We start from the raw sequence: 16878 nt of genomic DNA, 5'->3' as shown, positions 1-16878 counted from the left end.
AGGGAGGCTGTGTATTTTTGGAGCAATGGGAAGTGAGGCATTTTCTACAGCTGCTGAAGCCGGAGCACAGTGTGTTGGAATAAAAGACGAGACATAGATAGGGCCTTATATAACTGGTGTCTTCCAAAAAACCTTAATTCTACTGCATTGCAAGTCAAACATATCCTCGATACCAAGTGTGTCCGTCTGCTTCTGCTTTGCTTTGCGTAAAATGTTCTATTGACTTTTCTTATTTGCTCTCCTTTCTAATGTTGCTCATTCTCTGTAATTCTCTTCCACCTTGTGTAGCCATGTGAGCAATACCCCTTTCCTATTTATAATATATATATATATATATATATATATATAAGTGTTTAAAGCCTTATGACTGACCACTCTGTGAACCTGTGCTCTCCAATATGTCCCACAAAATTCAACAACCAAATCTGAATTATTCAAATAAGGGAATAGTTTGACATTTTGGAATATTTGCTTATTCGTTTTTTTTTTTTTTTGCCAACAGTTATTATGATGGGATCTGTCTAAATTCCCTACCATCACCTCTGAAGCTCACTAATTAACAGGTCATGTCTCGCTTGTTACATTTTTACAAAAACTGAGCTGTAAAAAAACAGCACATGATTATTTGAGGGGTGGAGTGCGGGACTATTTCCTGGTTGGGTGCGATTGCTTCCTGGAGTCTTGTTGTCACTGTGAGATTGCCAGGCAGCAAGAAGACACTTTTACACCTTATGCTTCCTGGAAAAAAGGGTATTTCCCAAAATTGTTAGCGCATTCCTTTAATGCAGTTACAGTAAACCTGTTCCCTCCAGTGTCAAGTGCTTATTGAGTCTGGAAGTCTTACAAAGCCTCACTCCAGGCCTTGCTAATCTTTACTGACGGGAGAAAAGCCTGAATAGCTAGACACATTCAGTCTGCACTTACACTTCTTTTGATGCTTCACCGGTCATATATCTTCCACAATATATTAAATACATGAGGTAATTGGGAGAATTTTTGTAAAGCTCCATTGTGAAAATAGGTAAAAAACAAATAAAAATTCCCTCACTATCAGCTGACCCCCTCATTTTGACAGCTCTATTCAGTTAAATTCCCACCAAGTCCTCATCAATCCTCTATTACATCAATTCTGTCAACACCAGCGTCCTGTTATTGTTTCCTCTTTTATTTGCTTCATTTGCTTCTTCAGATCCCTTTGTTTGTAGTGTAGCAGTAGATTAGGTTAGGACGAAGGTTTTGGAAGAGAGCGCAGCAAAATACAAGTCATGTATTTGAATGACAAAAAATAAATGATTCATGGAGCTGAGGGCGTTCTTTGAGGGCATTTGATTTGGCTTTTTAAAGCCAACTGACCACAGTCAAAAGGAAACTGTGTTGAGTCTCTGCTAGAGTAACGTCTTACAGCTGTATGAATGGTTACTGTGGAGAGAAAAAAGGTCACAAGGCAAACCAAGATATACTTTGTAAAAGGTGTGTGTGTCTGTTCAATAGGAGTGTTCCTGTCTAACCCTGCAATCAAATCTTGACTGTTGTACTCATGGTTACATTCAGTTTTGTTGTTATTTGGACTTTGGAAGATAGAGATATTTGTTGAAGTACACCGTTGAGTAAAAACTATTAATGATTTCATTTTTTAAGTCTCTGTAAACCAGAAAGGCGAGGCAGTATAGTTTTTGATAGAGGAGAGAGACAGCACGGCGGTGCTGTGAATGAAAGCAAACAAGTCAACTTAGACGCTTATAGAATTAACAATGCACAAATTTGGCACAACTGTATTTCTGCATCAATTCCATTCATGCTGATATTTTCCATGCAGATGGTAGAAGTGTAGAGTCCGAGCTGAAGATGCAGCACGGCGTGAGTGCTTTTCCATATGACAGGAACAGCACAGTAATATAATTAGCTCACGTTGATGTTGTGAAAGGGTTAGACTGTGAAGCATTGACAGAAAATGTAATGGATTACCACTCACTCAACTGCTGTTCAGAGTAGAGCCGATAAGAGTAGAGCCGATAAGAAATACCTGATTGTTGATGGAGAGTTGTGGTTGCTTGGGTGAAATAAGAGAGAGATCAAAAGTGGTGATAGTGAGTAGAAGAAGTGCGATACATTCCCAAAAATATCCATGATGGTACCATGTAGCATCTCTTTTTAAAGAAGCTGTCCTAACTACAGCTAGTCTTGTCCGTTCCATTGGGCGCTGCCGTTGACTGGTTGTGTGGAGGCTGCATTGCTACTGAGGCACAGTGTGAAAAGAGTGGTGCAGACAGATCTCCACACACATTTCCACATCTTTGCCACTGCAGAAGTGTAGCAACAGTCCTATGTGAAAAGAGTTGAAGTTGAGAGGCCTGCTGAGGTGTAGCTGATGACTTGTCTGTATTTCCATTATTTTCTATTAAATATTGAAGTTTCTAAATAGGTGTTTTGGCACGCCTGGTCAAGTGGCGCTATCCATGGTCCTGAAAGGAGGCTTGAATTTGGGCATGTTAAATCAGCATTTAACCTTTTGTTTTGTTATTTAATATTGTATTCCCTATTTGTCTGAAAGGACAAGGCAAGTTACTGAATATATGTTGCAATACTTGATGAATTAAATATAAAAATGCATTAAAATATTAAAAAAGTTCAACTTCCAAAATTGTTTTATTAAAATTCAGTTTAACAGCTGTAAGACATAGCCGAACAGGCTTTGTCTATACAGGCCCACTTTGGTTAATGATTAAATTTAACGTATCAAGCCCCCCCCCCCCCCCCTCTGATTGGCTACATGTTACTGAGCCCTTACTGAGGCTGCTGACGTTGGCAACATATTATACTCTGTTAGCAACGTTGCTAATGTTAGCTATATATTACACTGAGCGCTTAGTGAGGTCATTAGCGTTGTCTACATATTACACTCATCTGTTAGCAAGGTCGCTAACGTTGGCTTCATATCACATCCTGGCGTTGGCAAGGTTGTTAACGTCGCCTACATATTACTCTCAGCCATTAGCAAGGTTGCTAATGAGTAAATGTAATAACTACACTGTACTAGTATTTTACAAATACCAACCTGTCCAAGAGCAGTAACGCCACTTCACTGTCTGGTGCTGCTGCAGACACCACAATGGTGGATAACAAGTGAGGTGCCTGGTTCCAATACTGCAGCCGCCCTGATCTCATGGGGTTGTCTTAGCTTATGTCTCCATGACGCCAAAGCAGGTCAGGATAAACTCAGGCAGAGATCTAACGTGCTGCGTTGTTTTGCATCGATCGTGCTCAGGCCTGCATCATCTCAAACAAGCCGACTGTAACCTGACACTTTTCACCACCACTGCTCTACCGTCATGCTGCAGTGTTTTGCTGCTGCAGCTCCCTTCATCATCAGTCTCATTCTGATGTGCTTAGATTTGTATGAAAACTGAGTTCTTGTTGCTGCTCGGATACTTTAAGAGCTCTGTCTGACAGCAGAGCCTTTTTCTGTCTCTGTTACCGTTTGCTACAAATGGTCAATTCTTTGATGCATTTGACTCTGACTGACTGAAATATGACTATTGATGGCACATTGGCCGTGAGTTATGGGCTGAGCTATCATGACCATCTATTCATTATTGCTTTTTCATCGTTCACATATCAGCTCTGTGGGTCATCGATTAAGTTCTGTCGACATTTTGATCATGTAGCTGAGGTGTGAACACATGGAAGCTGCAACTCAGTCAGATTTCCAAGTGTTGATGACTGAAATTGTTCAGTTCAAAGCCCTTGTTTTTGGTAAACCTGCGTGCGCGTGCGCGTGCGCACGTAAAAGTGAGATGAGACATTTTGAGCATTTTGTCGGTCTATTTTTGGTTTGTTTCACCCAAAACACGAAAACCTTTGTCTCAGTTTTATTTTCCTAATCATATGCAGTGTTGCATATGTTCCTGATTTTTTTATTTTTTATTTTTTTTATTTTTGTTTCTGGGAATTTTGAGACTTTGATAATTCCTAGAAAATTGCATTAACAACTTGACTTTCCAAAAACAATGTCCTGGTTACTCAGGACAAACTTAAATCTTTGTTCAGTCGAAAACAGTGCTTGTTAAAGTCCCATTAGCATTACACTGCTCTTGTTTGTGCTGTGCTTACTGTTGGTCCTGTTAGCAGATTGTTTTATAACAGTTTGCTTATGATCTCTTTTCTTCTCCTGTCTTTTTCTCTCTAGTCACTGATGTTGAATTGAAGCGGCTGAAAGATGCCTTCAAGAGAACGAGCGGCCTCACCTACTACATGACCCAGCAGTGCTTCTACAGGGAAGTGCTGGGAGATGGAGTTCCCCCTAAAGTTGCAGAGGTAAGCCACAGTAATGTCACACGCCGTGTACCATTGACCATGATGGTTAATCTAAAGTGATAGTTACAGTGAGACGCTGAAGGCAGCCACCAACAATAGGATAGGTTAAGTGAGGGGTGAGCATCCAGTGTCCCCTGCAATATGTGTGTCCTGTAGAACTGATGTGAGAGAGGATATCTGATGAAGTACATATTCAAAGTGGAGAAGACTTGGGTGATATTGTTGTGTGTGTGTGTGTGGTGGGACATAGGGATCAATATTTGGTAATATTAGCTAGCGGTTCCAAGCAGAGGATACCAGGAGAACACCAACAGGAAGATGTATCTGAGAGTGCTGCTTGAGCGTTCGGTAGCTAACGAGCGAGCCCTCTCGCTCCTTTTTCCTCTCTATTGAGAGCTGCACATGCTCAGTACCGATCGGGTAAAAGCCTTGCATACTATACAACTTACTGGTGTCGGTTCGTTACTCTTTACTGGCCAATAAGCAAGTCCAGATATGGGAATGTAAATGCAGTCCATTTACTATTGAACATCAGAGCATGCGTCTTCTCTCTCTTTCTCTCAGCATCTCTGCTTCCTCTTTTCCTTTGTCACCATGGCAGCAGTTACTGCGGTGACAGCGGTCCAGATCTAAGGTTACTGCTGGTCTGCTCAAACAGAAACATGGCTGCTGCACATTCTGACAGTTCAAAGGAAGCCGAGCCTAATCAGTCAGTCGAGACGCAGACATGTTCTTGTTAATATTCAGAAATCTCAGTGACACCAAGTCTACATTGGGTTTCAACACATTCTTCTTTTCATTGAAGATGTTAAACGGATTCAGTTATTCTCTACATCGTACAGAGAGCAGACACGATGCTGTCATGTATATCATGTCATTAACTATGTTCAAATTGATAATTTTCTTCGTCTTGTCAGAAACATTAGTCATATTCACTCTTCCAATGTTTTTTTTTACACTCTCTCCATCGTCCATCACAAGGGAGCTCTCAGCGTATCCTTCGTAGCTCCCTCATCCGACCAGACACTCGCAACTCACTAAGCTGTTCCTAGTAGCTAGTGAAGTAGATATAGTAACTCGTGGGCATGAAGCTCTATCCAATCATATGCTAACCTTACTTCATTTGTCGTTCTGTAGTACCGTTTTCCTGTCTGATGGCCTGAGGATTTTACCCCGCACTGCCAACAATATATCCGTATATCCGAGTGCCACGTCGCTCGTTGTGTGTGAGAGTAGATTAAAGGGGACTATTGCCCGCAGTATTTCTGTAGGTTACTGATAACAATTCAAATGTCAGTGTTATTATTGAAGCTTCGAAACAATTGGTACAGCCCTAATTCCTAATATTAATGTTAATTATAATCATTATTATTGTTGTTATTGCCAGCAATGGAAGCATATGAACTCACTCTCTTTCCTTGAGAAATCAACAGAGCTCCGAAGGTATAATATAATAATATAATAACATTAAGCCTAAGTAATAAAGGCCATGTCTTGCATAATAATAAATAAAGTATACATATGTATTTCATGTATGATGAAAACCTGTGTAATGAAGCTCAGCATTTACACTTGTTACAACAATATGCTCCTTTTGTGCCACCCATTGGAAATAGGACCACATTGTAACCTTTCCACATCTTCTTACATACATTATTATTATTATTATTCTTTGGTACGGTGGGCTTGTACGAGTGTGCCATGTCAGATTTTAAAAAAACGCTCCGAACTCGGATACGTGTTTAAATGACCAGCGCAAACATGATGAATGTCATAAGAATTGTAAATGATATATATATACAGTATGTGAGAATGCTGTTCATCGATTTCAGTTCAGCATTCATATATATATATATAATACCAGGCTAAGCATCCTGCCCCACATATATGCTATATGTGCTATACTGAAGTCCTGCTTTCAGAGATCCATAGAGGAAAGTGTGTATTTGAATTGAGCAGCAGAATAAAGGGACCTGCTAAAGACAAGGACTGAGAGAAGATAACGAGTGCTGTTAATGCCGTGTCACTGAAAAAAAGCGGTGAATACATTCGTGAAAATCGTAGGCTTGAATAGCAGCGGACTAACTGCACATGACTTCTACGACAGGTCTGGAACACTTGTGGTTCAGAGAAAATTCAAAACACGAAAAAATTGGTGAATGCGGAAAGTTCTTCCATCGAGGCCTAATCCAGAAACAGGAAGCATTGACTATAGAAGATATGAATATAGATAGATCAATACACTGCAGCTATTTGTGATAAGAATGGGGTGAGGTTGGTGTAGAACTAGGACACACTCTTGACTTCCCCTTTTTTTTTAAACCACAAGGGAAGCTCCTCTGCTGTGCGTCACCCACTGACATGGACAGTTGTCCACAGCTCACGTCCATACAAGTGAACTTCATGCATTCAGGCACACACACACACACACACACACACACACACTGCTTTGTAACCTTCTTCATGCTCTGAGTGCAGCTTAGTAAAATGACAACAGGACCCCGAGTACAGATCTGAGCACATTTACATTTTTGAAGGCTGTTAGAAACAGTTTTATGCTGATGGTGATACATTTAATTTTTTGTAGTTTTTAGCATGACAGGCACTGGCTCATGAAGCAACCTTTAATATGATTCTAACGCCAGTATCAGAAACAGAAGTATTATTCTCATCCTGTATTTTTACCTGAAAGAAATGAATTATTTCTACAATCTTTCACAAAGCTCACAAATGTTGCTGCTGTGTTTGCTGTATTTACCTAGCATGTACAGAAGTTTCTCTCAAATTGAAAGGGGCTTTAAGAACAAAAGTGTACATACAAAGTAAAGATCTATCTGTTATGGCGCTGCTCGTGCAGTGTTGCGCCCCCTGCTGTCTGTAAAAAACGATCCTTACTGCTGCGACTGCAGTCCAGAGTAGAAGAGTAACATTTAGCTTCAAACGTTGTGGTTCAATCTTCTTTACATTTTGCTTCTTAGAGATGCTGATGAGATGCTGACTCATGATGAATGAGTCTTAAACAATACCAGGAACAGAGCACAACATGGAAGTGAAAGCAGTGTTCTGTTTGTTAAAAGGGGAAAGTGTAATACAATATTATGGTCCTGGAATCAATAAATAATTGTGATGAATAACCTTGATCTCAATATTGATCAAAATATTCTTGATTATCATTTTGGCCACAATCGTGCAGAGAAACAAAGACTCAAACATAACTTTAGAACAAAGGTGTCCCCACAATAATCAAAGTAATCCTTTCTGTGTTACCCTGGCTGTTTAACAGCTCATTAGCCTGTTCTGCTACATAAGTATGAATTATGTTTGGCCAATGGGACATGTCCTCACACAAAGCCTCTCATTCTCAGCACATTACTTCATAATATGCGTCACATTATTAAAACGCCTTAATTGCATAGCTGCTTTATTAGATTGTAGGAGATATTCCAGGTGTTTGTGATGTTGATATCAACCCATTTTATTTTTCATTAAATACAGTTGCATTGATGTGGACGTGAGGAAATCACTGGTGACGCATCCACTCGTTTCCCTGTTGTCAGTGCTATAATAAAATCAATGGACTTATTGATCATGTTGGATACAGGGTGAGCATGAGGTGATTATGCGGTTCTCTATTTGTTTTCACATTGTGCCGTGTTTTGCATGTGTTTCAGGTGATCTACACCTCATTCGGAGGCTCGTCCAAAGGGCTGCACTTCAACAATCTGATCGTGGGTCTGGTGCTTCTGACCAGAGGACGCGATGAGGAGAAGGCCAAGTGTAAGTTGTTCCTGATGAGTAAACAGGAAGTCTGTGTTGGTAATATACACTTGTTTTTTTGTTGTTCTCCTAAACGTCAGTGTATAGATGTTAGCTCCATAGATAGGTGTTCCAACCACCCATGACCATAAACTACAAATACCATGTTTCATATCATTGTCAGAAAACGGGTTTACAGCAAATGCTGTAGTTGGTCTTACTCTGTAAGTGTTCTGAAGTATACAGTTACAGTGTGAGTCCTCCCTTCTGTATGTGTAGTGCAAGTGTTGATGAAAGGAATGGTTTGGGTATTGAGGTTATATGTACTGATCCATAGACTTCTAGATTTGCAGCAGTTTGGAGAAGCAGACAGGACTTACTGCATGGAAGCAAAGCGTTGTACTGCTGTGGACAAAACGTAAGGTAGCCGACTAAAAGAAAGGCTCACATAAAGAAATCAATCTCAGTTCAAGTGTGCTCTATATTGACTACGTTATCTATGATCTCTTCAAAGCCACAAGACTCCTTTGACAAAAATGTCACCTCACTGAACAGGGAAGTTGTTTAGTCTGTTTGTGTTATTGTGGGACTTTTGGGTTTTGAAAGTTTAGTTTAGTTTGAATCTAACCAATCGAGGCAACGGTAGACCAGCAACTATCGTGTTCTGTGAGGTTACAATGTCTGGTTTTGGCTCTGAAGACAGTATAGATGGATACATAGGCTTCAGTTCAGAAAGGGCTGTCTGACAGCAAGATGAAGTGGTGAAAATATTTAGAATATATAGTGTACACTAAAAGAAACTGTTGGTGGCTGAAACACATTTTGCTGCCCCGATCCACAGCAGTACATTGAAGCCCCCAGGAGGAGCGCCAGGCTTTGAAGCTAATTTGACATAGTGGCCAAACGGTGCCATGAGGCCCAAAAAGACTTTTTCCATAGACTTACATTTGGCAAGAGATGTCTGTACCTCAGTGTATAATTTATTTTTAGAACTTCCCAGTACAAACACTTGACTAGCCCTTATTTTAATTGTTAGGTCCTAAAAGTTGTAAAATACACTAACAGCAGAATCCAGAGCTCTGTTCTGTTCATGTGTAAGAGCCCAAGAACAAGCCTGGACCGAGGGCTGGGAGTCGGGTTTAAAGGAAATGCTGCTGCACTTTCTCTATAGGCCAACTGATGCAGAAGATCAAAGGAAGATGTGGGTATTATCATCTGAATTTTAGACTTAGAAGTCAAACTTTTGATTGGACATCGGAGTGGTGATGTGGGATTTCCCCACATCCGTTACAACAACCATAGTGATTGTAGGCACAGGAGCTCCTCCTCATCACCCAACTCTTCCATCATTTTATTTCCAGCTATGGAGTTGTGTTCGGCCAAACTTATATGGAATTATTGAATCACGCCCATCAAATAAATCAAAGGCCGACTGACTAAGGATTTGAAAACCACGGGGCCGAATCAAAAGGAAATGATATTCCACAGGCAATCCCCCTCAGTGCTATGTATGGTTGTTATGTGTGAGATGTGGCCGCACAGCTCGCATAGACACGCACCCACAGGAGCATCAATCAGGCATTACTCCTCCCTGACATCTTATCAGCCACTTGGAGGAGGCATCCGAGCCCGATTAGAACTCATTAGATACAAATTTTATAAAAGGTCGTCGTCTCGGAGAAGACGTTGGAAGAACTCTTTTTCCTCCACAAATTGGCGTTTTTTTTTCCATGGTGGAAGGATCATGGAATTCAGTAAAATGCTACTTTCCTAAAGTCTTTTAATGTTGCAGGGTTTTAGTCTTTAGCATTAATAATGCTCAGCACCGGCTTTAAGAACCGTGCCACATATAATATCAGAAATGTCCTCACTTCTAATATCAGTAGCCAAAGCTGGAGGAGCCCTCAGGTTTTTCTTTAATCCATTCCGTGTTTTTAGTAAAATCATGACAAACAAAATGTTTAACTCATCAGCTAACAGTTTATCTGAATTAAAGCCAAGCCAGAGCAATGTTGGTATTGCTTGTGCAGTATTTTCCTGCAGCAGTTACACCAGCAGATTCTAAAGTATTTCCACCTATCTTTTCAAGTTTTCTTTTAAATGTAACCTCAGTGTTCCTCAATATAAAACAGAAGTCTCCTGGATACTTTTATTATACTGTAGCTTTATGTTTTTGACGCAGCGGATGCCTCTAAATGCTACACATGAACCCCTGTCTGCTGTTGCTATGGAGAAGAAGCCAGCCAGTGGCGCAAATCAGAGCTGCAGCAAATTCTGAATACTTTGATACAACAGTTGGGAACAAAACATTGCACTGTCACTGCTGAATTCATCCCAAAATGTCCCAAACTTTGACTGAATTGATTTTAAGCTACTGAATATATTTTTCTACAAAGCCCCATCTTCATGTTTTGCCTCCCCTTAATAGTGTACGTCAGCATTTTAAGAGCTGTGATTGGATGTTTTTTGCCCAAATGTACTGCTTAGTCTCTTCGTCTTCCTCTGTCTGCCTCTCTGTCTCTCTCTTTAGTCTTGGTCTTCTGGCTGTGGTGGATGTGCTGCATGCAGGCTAATCCATCAGGACGTTATTGACATTGTAGCTTCTGTCGTCCTTACTGCTGCTACATCCAAGAGGCCTGCCCTCTTATGATAAAGCTGAAATCTCTTCTGACAGTCTTTGTGTGTGTGTGTGTGTGTGTGCGTGTGCGTGCGTGTGCGTGTATTTCCGCGCTCACAGACCTTTTCAGCCTGTTTGCCAGCGATCTAGGTGGACATGCAGCCAGGGAAGATATAGAAGCAGTTCTGCAGGTCCTGGATGGAGAAGTCCCGACCTCCCTGAAGAAGTGCTTCAGTGAGGTCAGCAAACACCACAGGCTGCCTGTCACCACATGGATATACATATGAACATCTACAACCATCCTAGTCATAACTTGCATATCACCTTCGTTATCTGCTTGGCTCATATCTTTTAGTTTGTTTTTATCAGTACAGTCACATGGTCATAAAGGTTACGTTTGCCACATGGAGCCAATTCCACAGGTATGATACAAAGTCTGACAGTACAGTGAGTTATTCTACAGGTTGTTTGAGTACAAATCATGATCTATCACAAATAGCCTCGGTAAGTACAACACAGTAAAACAAAAAAGATCCACACTGTTCGATAACATTAATATCAGGGATATCCAGATCAAGTTTTATAGGAACCCTGATCCGGGGACACGCTGATACTGAGTCGATCTTAGCTTTTTCGGCCGTTGCCTTCTTGGTTTTTTGGAACCAGAAGGGTGGAGCTAAGAACAACTGAACACTGAATAATACATATTTAGGTTATCAAAATGTTACAATTAACTTTCATGAACTGAAAACAAACTGTGAAAGGGTTGAATTTGTAAGATGAAAAACACGTTGCAGACAAGACAACACTGTGGTCATGACCTGTCAATCATAAGATAGCCACACCCTAAAGCATTGTATGGTCTATTTGACTCTAAATGGACCATAATTTACTAAATGAACATCATGCTGTCTTGAAGAAGACTTGAAGCCAGAGATTGAGACCATAAACTCATGTTTACAATGTTTACTGAGGTAATAAATCAAGAGAGAAGTAGAGTCATTTTCTCATAGACTTCTATACAACCAGAGGAGTCGCCCCCTGGTGAACAGTAGAGAGAATGCAGCTTTAAGGCACAGTGTAGCACTCTAAATTTGACCCAATTGGGAGAATACCACTGCTGAGACTGACATTACACAATGAGCTAGAGAGAAGACAAATGTCTCAGTTGGACATGCCTGAACTACAAATACATTTAGTCCACTCTTGGTTGTTCAGTGGTGTAACAAAGTCAACGGACTACAGATGGTGGTTTACAGTGAGAACTTTAACCAGACAATCAAGTTTAAATTCGAGATTATCATTAATTAGTGACAGCTGATATGACTTCCTACTGTCGACGAAAGCATCTGTCAGTGTCCGTTACAAATGAGATACCAATCCGTGAAAATATTCCAGAATCGGCCCCAGTACTGGTTATGGACATTCCTTATTAATATGTTATGTTAGATGCATTCTCTCCATTTTGCCGTCAACTCAGAGTGTTCTTCTTCTGTTGGTTAATTTCCACATTTCCAGTGTATTTTACATCCCTTGTCCCATGTGGATAGCTTTGATTACATTTTGCCTGCTTTTGAGATGTCCACCTCTAAGATTTTTCGGTTTTTGCTTACAGTCTAATACAATTCATGTGCATGGAACTTTGATTGTGATGTATGCAGCATTTAAAGTATTCAAAAATTTGTCAGAACTTTCCAAATAATTGAAAACAAGGTAATTAGGGAGTCATATCTAATCTAATACAGGGTATTACTGGTTCTATCAAAACCACCTGGTACTGTAAGGTGTTTCCAAGTCAGAGCTCACTGTATTTAAAGTTGAATTCAGACAGTAATTTGTATTGGAAACTGAGTGAATATGAAAAATAAGGGGACACAGAGTCCCGACACATGCGGAACATCTTCTGCTTTTGACCCGCTTAACATCTGACGTGTGTGTGTTTGTGTGCTGTGACAGGGCGACAAGGTGAACTATGAGCGCTTCAGGAACTGGCTGCTACAGAACAAGGAGGCCTTCACTTTATCCAGATGGCTTCTGTCTGGAGGAGTGTGTGTTACGCTCACAGACGACAGCGACACGCCTACCTTCTACCAGACACTGGCTGGCGTCACACACTGTGAGTCCCGAAAACACTCGACACAATCAATGTGTCTGCATACATCGTCCACACAGGCAGATGTCTTTACTTGTTGACAGTAGCTCAACACCAATGAAAAAGAAAGAAGCAGCGTTGGAATGAATTTGTGAATGGGAACAGTAACTTGTGCTACTCATCTGAGTATGACATGACTACATTGTCTTACTAGTGGAATCAATGCTGTGGAAATATACATTGTGCTGAATTCACCATGTGAGACATTATTGTACAGGTATACCAAGCTTTTATTGGTGACATACCTGAGACATGATCATAAAACACAACATAATAATGGGGCTTATGCCCTTGGAACTGCTGGAATGGAAACAGTACTTCTGTTAAATTGATGAACTAAGATGAGCAGAGTAGGACACGACTGTCCTTGTACTGGTAGAATTAGTTATGGCAGGTAAACAGGTAAACAACAGCTGGTAAACATGGAGGAAATATTGAGAATTGATCAAATTGGAGCAGATCATAAGTCAGGTGTTGTAACATGTTATTAAAAACAGTGAGGAATAAAGACATGTTTCTAATATAAGCCTGTTTTAGCTTGTCTGATTTGAGTTTATTTGCTAGGACTCAGAAGTACTTTCACTTGGCTTTGGCCTCATCAGTGGCAGCTCAGGAAATGACTGTCAAGCTCAACGTATCACCCTGATTCATCCGCTCTCCTCCTTTCACTCAAATATCCCTTTTTCATTAATCCTTCTCTCCTTCACCAAACCAGGTGTCTCTCCTCCCTCCGTTTCCTCTCTGACACCCTCTGCACTGCACCTTGCAGACTGCACTAGTCAATGTGTTTGTAGATGCTTGAGAGCTGTGACATCCGTATTTCTTTTATTTGAAGACAGCTTCACCTGCCACAGTTGACTCTCAGTAACCTTTTGAGTGGCTGGTGTTATTCTTGCCTAATGTTGGTGTAACCGGTGGTAACATGGATGGTATTCAGCTGCTCAAGTTATTCAGGGGTCAACTGCAGATCATTTGTAAATATACAGTTCAAAGTTTGGGGTCACCTGTGATGTAATGACTATTTCAACAGAGACCAAAAAAAGTACAATTCAGACTATTATTTTCATTTGAAACAGTTTTGGCCCAAAAAGAATAATTAAAAGGTTCAAACCCACGTCCAAACAGTGTAACATGTCAGGGAGAATACTCGTAACCATTTTTTGTCTCAGCATACGTGACCCTCGATCATTACTGAACCCAACGGTGCATTTGGGCTCTAAATATTTTGGGTAGCCGTTTTTTCTTTGGGCCCTCCGCCCAAAAGGTTCCATTGAAGAGGTTCAAACTGTGATTTGTCCGCCCATAGTGTGTTCAGCTGATCTTCCAACAGTGCTAACCCTACACCAACCTTCTAATTCTATTGTGATGTTTTAAGAATAGCTTTGCTTAAGAGACACACCTGATAATATTGCAGCTTGTTATTGGCTGTATTATTATTATTATTATTGTTATTGTTGTGCACGTGACACTGAAACAGGAAGCTGTTCCTATTTAAAGCCGCATACATTTTGATGCTAAGCTTCCAGTTAGTTTCTTTCACCAATGACCGATTTCTTCTATTCTTCTAGTCTTATTCAACTGTTGCTCAGAGGGATCTTTGTCTCTTCACAATTGTCAGACTCATTGAACCATTGTCCAGCATTTTGTTCTCCATGTACAAAACAAGACCTTTTTTGTAAACCCTTTTTATATCATATATTTGTAAAGAGGACAACAACCTCGAAGCATGAAAGACAATTCAGAACTATAGAGCAGTCCTCTCAGCCAACTGACTGTAAGGAAACAAGCTTTTGTGGCAGGTGACCCCAAACCTTTGAGTGGCAGCAGTCTATATTCTTTATGGTTGTTTCTTTGCTTTATTAAAATGACCTCAGAAAATGAAGTCATGCCAAGTGAATCAGAACGGGCGTAAATTCCACTCAAACATTTTGCCTTTATTTTTATTGACCTTCTTGTTCATGGAAATACTGAATTTGATTTGTATTTGTCAGTATATAGTGAATTAGCTGGCAGAGTTCTCTCTCAAAACAACTGATGGCTGTTTGCTGGTCTTATAGACCCCAACAGGACAGAACATGACCAGAACATGACTCTAGTGGGGAAGTTACTGGACATAAGGAGGTAAATGTGGCACCTGTGGACTCATGGCGCGGTTGTTGGACTGTGCTTCACAACCTGTTTTGCAGTTGTTCCTTCCTCTTGTTGGTGTGACTGTGGTATGTTGGCAAGATACATATATTTGCAAGTCCAAGAGAAGTTGTGTTGTTGTATATGTCAACATTTAGCCTCCGTCCTTGTAAGACCATTTACTGTAGAAATTCATTTATTTCCAGTGCTATACATATTTTTAGGACAGTGCATGGAAAATAAAAACAATCGACAGTGACTATGTTTACGTGCACCAAATATCCAGTTTTTTGCCCTTATTACGAAACAGACAATATTCCTAATAAGCTGTTTACATGCTTAATGAAAATTAATTTTCCACTAAAATCCTGTTTACATGCAGCCGTGCATATTCATTCTCGGCTGTGTTTTTTCGGGTCGATGCCCTAACGTGTCGTTTATTAGGTCAAACTATGGAAAAGTGAAACGTCAGGATCTGCATGTGCCATTTAGCTACTTTACATCAAAATATGTTTTTTCAAAGTTTTCCCCCGGTGGCAGACTTGTTGGCCCGTGTGAACACAGCCTCCTACTTTCATTACTTCAAGCACCTTCTTCAAAAAGGTCGGCATGGCGATATTTAGATTTCATTGATATTCAAGTCCTTCATGATGCTTAAAAGTGTGTTTTTCTCTTTCCGACCAGAAATGGGGGCTGTCGTATTCGGAATAATAGTAGAATGCGAGTGTGCATGTAAACGTTGACAGTAATGCAGTTTTTAAAAGTTGTCGGACAAGTAAATTTAGCCAGGCTTTATTTTGCCAATTAAGGACAGAGGGCTGGAAGAAAGCTGGATGCTGCCTTTAATCTGCCTGCTCCCAGTTTATCCTCTTAACTTAGTGTCTGTGTGTGTTGGGGAGAGAGAGTGACAGACACAAACCTGGTTCTTAACTCTTGCCAGAACAAGAACGCGAAGCTTGACTCATGACAGAGCTCGAATCCTTTGCTAGCGGACACCGTCACAGTGTTATGAGCGTAGAAATCTGTGGGAATAACGGCCATGAGGACAGGATGACGTAGTTTCTGTGAGCCGCGGGGTGTTTGCTATGGTACATGCTGGCTGTGGCAGCACCTCTCTAAGGATGTTCCCTGGATAATGGTATGGTATCTCTGCTGTCACTCGGGGAGAGTCGCACCTCTAGGTGGGTATCAGTCCAGACGAGGCCCCTGCCATAGAGACGGCAGCAGTAAAGTGACTGTTCTTCAGTGTAGAGACCTTGTGACTGATGTTCATGCTCTCCTCTGGATCAGCCATTATTGGAAGGCTTTGTTTGAACTATGTTTGGCTGTTCACCCTTTTGATTCACATTGATAGATAAGGGCACTTTCTCTGGTTAGTTTTGTCATTGGTTTACAGAGAAATGAATAGAAATGTATATTTGTCATTGTTGTGAATAGGGCTGGATATCAAACCTCCAGAACTTTCATGGTAACAACCAAGATGTGTTCGTAGAACCTACGATTGAAAACAGTCAAGTACCAAAAGGTTGCGTCTGTTGTGAATTGTTTTGGTTGCATAACATTATTAATATGGTTCATGTTGCTTGTGTAACACTGTTTATGTTGTTAAGCTGTAGATGTGAGAAGCTTAATTGACCTGATTTACTTTTATTATGAATAGCATGAAACAGGAAGTGCTTTTACTTTGAAGAGCGAGAAGTAGCATGCTACGTGCTTATTGATGCTAACAACAATGATGATGATAAGTGAAAAATCATATGTCGGGTGCAAAAGCGCGGTCTGTTCACTGTAACAGTTGTAATACTGCAGTTTCAGGAAGTAAAGTGTTCCGTTCAAAACCAGACGTGTCTTGGTCGTCATTAGAAGCTCCACTTTACAACAGCGTCACATGCCCTTTACGCTCATTTAACAC

General features: G+C 40.6%; 1 protein-coding gene across 9 annotated transcripts in view; it reads left to right on the top strand.

The window, feature by feature from the left end:
• Positions 1–16878, top strand: part of usp32 (ubiquitin specific peptidase 32) — a 58086-nt gene that overhangs the window by 11882 nt on the left and 29326 nt on the right. For all 9 annotated transcript variants that reach the window (XM_076075398.1, XM_076075397.1, XM_076075395.1 and 6 more), the window contains 4 exons: positions 4187–4314; positions 7986–8091; positions 10808–10926; positions 12644–12803. In XM_076075398.1, coding sequence (XP_075931513.1) covers positions 4187–4314; positions 7986–8091; positions 10808–10926; positions 12644–12803 — 513 coding nt within the window. The remainder of the gene's footprint in view (positions 1–4186; positions 4315–7985; positions 8092–10807; positions 10927–12643; positions 12804–16878) is intronic.

This window comes from Anarhichas minor, unplaced genomic scaffold, assembly GCF_050575085.1.
Source record: "Anarhichas minor isolate MPS153535 unplaced genomic scaffold, ASM5057508v1 ptg000052l, whole genome shotgun sequence".
NCBI classification, from domain to species: Eukaryota; Metazoa; Chordata; class Actinopteri; order Perciformes; family Anarhichadidae; genus Anarhichas; species Anarhichas minor.
Note: the sequence above shows the minus strand (reverse complement) of the source record. Positions and strands in the feature narration are given on the sequence as shown.